Source organism: Haemaphysalis longicornis, unplaced genomic scaffold (assembly GCF_048455015.1).
Source record: "Haemaphysalis longicornis isolate Haplotype H1 unplaced genomic scaffold, Haemaphysalis longicornis Haplotype H1 scaffold_10, whole genome shotgun sequence".
NCBI lineage: Eukaryota > Metazoa > Arthropoda > Arachnida > Ixodida > Ixodidae > Haemaphysalis > Haemaphysalis longicornis.
The window spans coordinates 138,393,197-138,401,544 of NW_027526204.1; the positions used below are offsets into that span (position 1 = coordinate 138,393,197).

Below are 8,348 nucleotides of genomic sequence, written 5' to 3' on the forward strand. Positions count from 1 at the left end.
CTTCGAGCCAACGCTTGTGTCCAGAAAAAAGAAATGATTCCCAACCATTGTGTATGTGTAGACTTGATGTATCTTTCTGGGAGGGAATCTGCATTACTTGTACACAGAGCAATCAAATCCGTAACAAAACTGTCATTCCCACAGTGCTCACCCTATCGGCCATGATAATGAGACCCTTGGCCTATCTTGGAAGGCCTTTCTAATACAACCACCTCATTCAGAACTGACATATCCCAATCAATAACCTTCGGGACACTCAACTCGTGGACTCATGGTGAAGGAGTGACATATTTGATGCATCGGGTGCCGCTTGGGTGGAGCAATCGCTCACATATTGTGCAAGGTTAGCACCGCCTGATCCAACTACACTACCTGCTACCACCACCAACAAAAGAAAAATACTAAAATTTGTCACACTGGAAACATGGTAAAGTAAAAGCTCGTGAATTCAAACTCTGAGGGAACCATAAAATTGTTCGAATTAAACGGAGTTCAAATTAGCAGGCAGGCGCTAGAATGGATGGACATTGCGCCCTACTACGTCGGCAGAACACTACGAAGCCACCTCCGGGCTCGTTATTGCGAATTTGGAGCAGTCCTTCGTTTCGCCGAGTATTTTTTCTGACTCACCATGACTGACACAGTCGACGAGGCGTCGCTGACAAAGCACCGAGGCAACGAAAGAGGTGACACAAGAAACTGGCTACCCGCCACGGTCCAAACAAAAGCAGGATTACGACGACTAACGCCCGCCGCGCAAGTAACAGCTGAGCTTGTTGCACACGCCACATGATCACAGGCCCAGAACAGCGACAGCGGCAAAAAGAAAACCACAAACGGCCTGCACAGGCGCAATTGCGCAGGCTGCGTGGTGCCCGCTGCGGAAGCGATATAAGCTGTCGCAGCAGAACAATGGAACAAAAAAACAACAGCGTAGCATGCCCGCTACGCTGTTGTTTTTCTGTTTACCGTAATTACCCGATTCTAACGCGCACCCGATTTTCTTGGCAAAAAAAAAAAAAAAAACGCAAAAACTTGCCCCTCTGATTGTAACGCGCATGGACCTTTGTGATCAAGAAAAACGAATGTGAGAGAAATGAGCGATTTATTTCTCGAATTAATCTCACTCATCTCACCCCTCGTCACTCTCCGCTGACCACAACATCTCGTCCTTGGTGCCGTCAAGCACGTTCGCGATGCCACACTTCTGAACGAACGTTCAACCATGGTTCATGGGACGTGGCCCACGCCTCGCACGCCCATCCCGCGAGCTTCTCCAGAGGCGCACGCTTCTGCCGACCGCTTGTTTTGAACGCGTGAGGGCCGCTGCTGCCATTGCTGTTATCAAGCGCGCAAGTGCAATGATTTGACGATTTGTGTGAACGCCGATAGAAAAGCCTAGGCGCCTATGCTTCCTGCGTCCGAAAAATTGTTGCTAAAAGCTTTTGCGCCATCTTGATGGCGATGGCAATGGGCGGGGTGAAATTTTCGTTGTTTCGGCAGTTTCGGTTTCGTATCCGATTCTAACGCGCATGCGACTTTTCGACTTATTTTTTGGGAAAAAAGGTGCGCGTTAGAATCGGGTAATTACAGTAGTTGTTTTGCATCTTTTTAATTTGGTTTGGTTTGGATTTGCAACACATTGCAATCACTCTGGGCCGACTTCTTCTGCAAGCAGCCATGGAAACCAGAGGATCCCAGTTCGAATTAACCGTTGTGGATATTAACGCGTTCAAATTATCAGGAGTTTTCCCTCAATGCAGCGCTGTGCCAGGACCAGGGCGACAGATCGAATTAACTGTAAGTTCAAATTAATTGAGTTTTGAGCTTTTACTGTAACAGCACTGGGGAAACATGCACACTCAATGACCTGGCTGAAAGCACTCACCTCTGAGGCCCCAGCAATTTTCAGCTGAAGCACGGGCTTAGGGCTGACATCGTTGACTATGGTCTGAATGCTCTGCACTTGCTGGAAGTTGGCAATGTGGTTCAGCTGCACATAAAGTGACACATCTTTAGTTTTATTTTTGTCACAACACGAGACTGTAGGCTGGGAACTAACCAACTACATAAAAGCTACTGTAGTAAAGGGCAAGGCGATTGCTGCGTACACTGTTCAACAACACCACTGCTTTGCCAAAAGGCTTGGTTTACAGTTACGTTTCTGGAAAAACATGTCAAAATAACTGCCCCCCCATAAAAAGGTAAATGTGGTTTCCTAACGTCACGAAGGTGTAACAACAGCATGCATTCACAGAGTCAGAATGTTTCAAAAACCTGCTTGCAGTCTTTGAGAATACAAAGAGCATCCAAGTTTGACTCTGTCCCTTGAGTTGAACAGGTAAAAAAACTGACCTGTCCATTCCTGTCCGTCAAATAGCCGATGCCGAGTTCCTGGTTCACAACCAACTCCACAGGCACGCTCCACCCAGTCTGCAAAGCCAGAAGAAGGGCGCCATCCCAATCAAGGCCATGTACCCGTGCTTCCAGGATTAGAAAGTGTTTCAGACAATCGCATGCATTAGACAGAGCCCCCAAACTGAGCCCTTTCGCACTTTCCATGTGCCGAACATGAACTCTAGACGAGGAGTGGAGTGCATAACTACCCCTTGTAACGGCCAGTTGTAACCATCATCTTCAGTAGCAGCAGCAATTTTAATTAAGACCGTTGGAGGACAAAGGCCCCTTTCATTGCCTTGATTCACCTACCTCTACCCTGACAGTCAAATCCTCCTCTTTCCCGCCCATTCTCTTATCTCATCACTCCAATTAACGTGAGTGTTTGGGCGCGATGGCACTCCACTGAATTAATGCTTACAGCGCGAACAATTCGATGAAGGACGAAAGAGAGTGGCTACACGGACAGCGCTTGTCCGTGTAGCCACTCTTTCGTCCTTCGTCTAGTTGTTCGCGCTGTAAGCATTAATTCATCACTCCAGCCCATCGGTCAGTAGACATCCCCGTTACCAGTGCCGTCCATCTGATGTTTGTCCTTCGCACTACATGGCCGTGCCAAGAAACTCCGCTTGCATCTCGGATGGAGCCCCCCGGCTTCTCTTCTCGTCAGAGGACAGCAGGGCCCACTCACCCCGAGGGCGCAGGGGAAGGTCTCCCGGTCGTAGGGCAGCACCTGGCGCACCAGGTCGAGGAAGCGGAGGATGCACTGGGTCTCGCTCAGCTGGGAGCATTTCTTGAAGTGCGCCTGGATCAGCTTGCGCAAGGTCTTGGGCTAAGAGAACAGAGAGCGGGAAAACAGATCAGGTCCCCACTACTTGTGATGCGCTCTAAAGCTAAGCAGAACAAGACCCAGAAGAAACCCTTCACTGTTGTGGCCTTAAGTATCGTACAGTACTTAACAATGCATGTACATAATGAAAGCAAAGCTGCATTTATTGCGTGGATATTTTGTTGTTAAAGTAGCTGCAAAAGCTCATAATTCTCGTCTGAACAGAAAGCATTGCTGTGGTTGTTCTCCCTGTATCTTGTGAGCACAGCATCACAGTGTGGCATGCAAGTACGGTGCAACATGCACTAACAGAAAGCCACGCAAAAAAGGAGAGGGAGAAAGAGAGAGACAAGACCTTGTTGGCCGAGATGATGTGTGCCGGCAGAAACCTGTGCAAGCCGATCTCTCTTTCGATTAGCTCGTAGTTGGACTTCTTGTCCAAGGCCCCATGGGTCATGTCCTTGCAGAACCTCCTGCAGTCACACGAGGAGAACATCCAGTGTTATCTTGCTCACCCTTATCTTAACGACCAAGATATATCTGCACCGAAACTCTAAAAAAGCACGGCCACAAATTCAGAGAAACTGAGCATGTCAGAGAACATACTCTGTGTTATCACACCTGTTCAAAAGCTACGTGGGGTATACACGACTCAATAGCTGCTTCACTGAAAAGAATAAATAAAAATAAAAGCACCGTGCTCCAGCACTGAGAGGCAACAAAATTTTGCCCTGGGCACATAACAAAAGCTCAGCAAGCTACATCAGATATACAGAGTCATAAGATGATTGCAGAAGCAAGTGAGGACTGAAAAACGCTTGCCTAATTTCTAAGCAGCCTAGATGAATTGCCAGGTCTTGATCCACATTCACACTTTTCTGTAGGTAGTCATTCTTGACCTGAAAAGAGAAAGCAGAGAAGGTGAAGGGCTACACTCAATATAAAGCTGGGATGTATGCATTTGTTTCCCAAGATTTGCATAGGTGTACAAGGCAGATGCATTCTGGAGAATCGGGCAGAACTCAGCAACAGGAAATACACACTGCCTGCAGAAGAGTCAGTATAAAATAGTACTGTGTTTTCCCGAATTTAACGCAAATTTTTCCCCAATATTCGTATTTTCGAAGTTCCCTCGTGTTCTATTCGGAAACACAGGGAAGTAACACCTCACGTCATACTCACGGGTGCATTACTTTCACGCAAATGCAATAAAAAATTTTGTGATCACTTCCCAACTGTAACCGGCATGCAGTTTCTTAGGCCCCCAAAGCTAGCACTTTCATGTCAAGCTTCAGCTCGCTGCATTTGACAGCTACTTTTCCACATTGGATTAAACAGCTGCTACAGCCTACAAAATTACAACAGACTGCACACAAAACAGTTACATTTTGTTAATCCGTGGTTTGGAAGAAAAGTTATTTTTTTTTATTTAAACAAACAAGTTCATCCGAAGGCTGTTAAAAAAGCGGCAGTTTTTTCATTCTTTTCAGGCATTTTCACGTGCAGATCAAAATCAGGGTTGACTCTCTAGCTCACCTGCTTGTAGAAGTAAGTAAAAAGCACAGGGTCCTTGTCATGGAATTCTTGGAGGTTGTTCAAGAGGTAGCGAACTCTTAGCTCGAACCTGCACAGAGACGGCATCACAGTTTGCAGATTCTCGCTTTTAAGAGGATGGTCAAGAAGAACTTCATGCTGGGCTAATTCGTGACTAGTTCCCATGGTTTGAAGCGCAAACACAGAGTAGAAAGGACACAGAGTAGACAGGCGGGTTGACAAGATAGCACCTGTCCTATCTACTCTGAGGAGGTTTTTATAAGAACCGGTCACAAATGTTCAGTTTGTGGCACAGAAATAGTGGCCTTAGATCAGCTTACGAAACAATTAAAATCCACTTGAACTGAATAGAAACACCTCTTGCAATCTGGATTGAACACAATGTAGAATATGCACCTAATATGCTCATTAATGGTCCCAGCTAGGTTTGTGGTGTGCACACAGACAAGCAGAATTTAGTTATAAAACAAAAATATGTTTACTGCTTCCCAAAAGGGACAACTGCATTCCGCCAAAACAGCTGTGACCAAATAACCCTATCAAATGTCTCCAGGGTGGTGCTCAAGAATTCCAGTCCTATCTTGGTGTCTCCCACGTTAAAAACAATCTACCATCGTGCTGAACAGTCTTTACAGCCACTTCATACATGGTCTATTCATGCGTTGATAAGCGAAGTGTGTACATAAAACCAGACGTTTTTACTTTTTTGTTTTAACATTGATCTTGCCACAGGACATAAATGAAGGTGTATGATCAGATGATGATGAAGAAAAGTGATCAGACGAACATGAAAAGGTTCACTTCGCAGATGAAGTCCATAAGAACACAATGATAGGCCCTTTGTGTCCATGCAGAGGCCGTTGCCACCGGATGACGCATTCTTGTCGGACGCGTGTTTGTACTTGCATATTACGAACTTTCGCATTTAAGGGGGCACATGGGTCTTTTCTCTTGATTTGAAACGTTTTTCCTCCGAACGTTTCATACTTGGAACAGTACCAGGTACTTATAAAAGCCATAAAAACCCCAATTAAAAAAAAAAAAAAAAACTTTATTCCGCATTTTTTTGCCATGAGTTTTTTGCAGAGATATAAAATTCTCGAGAGATACATCCCAGCATGTAGTGCAGCCAGGAAGGTCATTTCTTTTGCACTGTGAAGCTGAATGTTTAAACCATCCAATAGGGGAAGCAGTTTTTGCATTTTGTGTTTCAGTAGTTGTTTAATTAGCATTATTTTTAATTGGTTAGCAGGAGTACTTCAAACCAAGAAGTTAGAATTGATGTAAACTTGTGTGCGATAGCAAAACAAAAAACAAACAAAAAAAAACTGCTTCCCACATTTCATTCTCCACAACATCTAGTATCTATTCATGTCTTGCTGGAATCTTTTGTTGAATAGTTTTTCCTCTATTGTTCTCAAGAACAATCAAGAAAGATTTTTAATTAACATGAAAACTAATTAGCTCACATCAAAACTAATTGGATAAATCAGCTAAAAAAAACTGAACAAACCCATGAGGTTTCATCAAAATTGGTTGGAAAGCAAAATAAAGTTTATAAGACCACTGTGCCCCCTTACAGTACAGGTATTGCAAAATGCTTTCAAAGCCTTCAAAAGCAAAGCCCAAAGATTAAATAACTTTCAGCCGGGGAGGGGGGTACCTCCAGTCGTTGGTGGCGTGCTGGGGCAGGTACTTCTCGACCACCTGGAACATGGTGGTGTCCTGGTGGAGCCACCGGACCTCCCCGGACGCCGGGTGGTGAAGCCGCAGCGCAAGCAGGCACTCCAGGGGCAGGGGCCGCTCCGACAGCTGCGACGACAGCAGCCGCAAGATGCCCTGCACACACCAGAAGAAGACGATTAGGGGGAAACGGCAGCTGAAAGCGAGCTTCCACTTGGCAAGCAGGCGAGCACACCGGTCGTCAACTCCGATCACAACTTCCGGACAGGCTACCGTTGTAAATCTTCAATGAAATGAAATCCTTTCACTCACATTGTGGCTTTATTCGAAATAACTAGCAGTTCCAACCCAGCACCCATGTCCAAGTTGCCAATTCTCATATGAAAATATGCCAGTTATAACAAAGGTTCTCCCTGTTCAATGTCTTCGTTGCACGTAATGCGAGCATACTGCAAGTGCACTGAGCACAAAAAGCACACAAGGAAGCCAGCCTACTTTGCAATTATGTATGCAGCGCTGAAAGAGAACGAAAATAAGGGGGAAACAAACTGACACCACACAATGCAGCCTTTCAACAGATTTGGGTTGCTACACTTTTACATCTTCTCTGTTTTGACGTTGGCACTGACGTGCAATCCAGCATCGTGCCATTCGCCTGCAAGGACTAAAGACAACTCTAGAGCTGTTATGCAAGTGCTGGCTATTTTTTCTTTTTTACTTCAGAGGGATTTTTTTAAACTGAAAGAAGGTTCGGCTGCCTCCGTGTGACGGGAGCGCCAACGGACGAGAGAGGAGGGGGCGCTCGGGAGACCCACCTTGACGTCGGTGGCGTCGCCGCACTTGACGCCCTTAAAGGTGTCGTTGGACAGGTGCACCCTTAGGGGGGACATGGGAGTCTCGGGGGCACCCCGGTGTGCCCCCAGTGGCGACGTGGGGCGGCTGCCACTGCTGACGTGCGATGGGGACAGCACGGGCTTGCGCGGGGGGCACGGGGACGCACCGGCCGGGTCGCGTGCTCCCACGGCCTCGCCCGTCGGCTCATCGTGCAGTCTGCGTACGAGCCAGTGACAAAGCCAGGGTCAGGGCCAGAGTTGACATGTACTCACAGGGGTGGCTAAATGAGGGGACAGCAGGGAGCTGGACACTATTTCACACAAAGTTAATAGATTTTCATTTGCCGGCACATATGTGGCACGGCTGTCAACTCTGCCAATGTGAAAAGCCTGATTCGCCCTGAGATGTCACACCATGGCTACTGGTGTTTTTAAATATTTACTGCTCCATTAATGTGGTTGCAGCATAAGCTAATACCCTAATGCATGGGTGATGCACTGGACTTGCGTCTTAAACGGGAACTGTTCTGTGGAACAAATCGTGGGGGGGAAGAAAGAGAGAGAGAGAGAGAGAGAGAGAGAGAGAGAGAGAGGAGAGAGAGAGAGAGAGAGAGAGAGAGAGAGAGAGAGAGAGAGAGAGAGAGAGAGAGAGAGAGAGAGAGAGAGAGAGAGAGAGAGAGAGAGAGAGAGAGGGAGGGAGGGAGAGAGAGAGAGGGAGAGAGAGAGAGAGAGAGAGAGAGAGAGAGAGAGAGAGAGAGAGAGAGAGAGAGAGAGAGAGAGAGAGAGAGAGAGAGAGAGAGAGAGAGAGAGAGAGAGAGAGAGAGAGAGAGAGAGAGAGAGAGAGAGCTATTTTGGAGCCTGTGTCCAAAGGACTGCTTCCTGCTTCGCTTCTTGGTAGGATTGCAGGAACTTGTCTAGCCCAGGCGTATTCTTGATAAACTCTTTAGGGGGTGTGACCATGCCTACCAGCTAGAAAGGCGCTCTGTGGCAAGAACTGGTTGGATGGAAGATCTCAGGTTGGCTTGCATGTCTGTGCATGTCCAGAGGGCACG

The 8,348-nt window shown here is 46.8% G+C and overlaps 1 protein-coding gene across 4 annotated transcripts in view; it reads right to left on the reverse strand.

The window, feature by feature from the left end:
* Positions 1-8,348, reverse strand: part of Fak (protein tyrosine kinase 2 Fak) — a 66,031-nt gene that overhangs the window by 26,298 nt on the left and 31,385 nt on the right. For all 4 annotated transcript variants that reach the window (XM_077690950.1, XM_077690948.1, XM_077690949.1 and 1 more), the window contains exons 2-9: positions 7,279-7,513; positions 6,444-6,619; positions 4,763-4,850; positions 4,049-4,125; positions 3,582-3,699; positions 3,089-3,229; positions 2,356-2,433; positions 1,889-1,993 (exon numbers count right to left, since the gene is read on the reverse strand). In XM_077690950.1, coding sequence (XP_077547076.1) covers positions 1,889-1,993; positions 2,356-2,433; positions 3,089-3,229; positions 3,582-3,699; positions 4,049-4,125; positions 4,763-4,850; positions 6,444-6,619; positions 7,279-7,513 — 1,018 coding nt within the window. The remainder of the gene's footprint in view (positions 1-1,888; positions 1,994-2,355; positions 2,434-3,088; positions 3,230-3,581; positions 3,700-4,048; positions 4,126-4,762; positions 4,851-6,443; positions 6,620-7,278; positions 7,514-8,348) is intronic.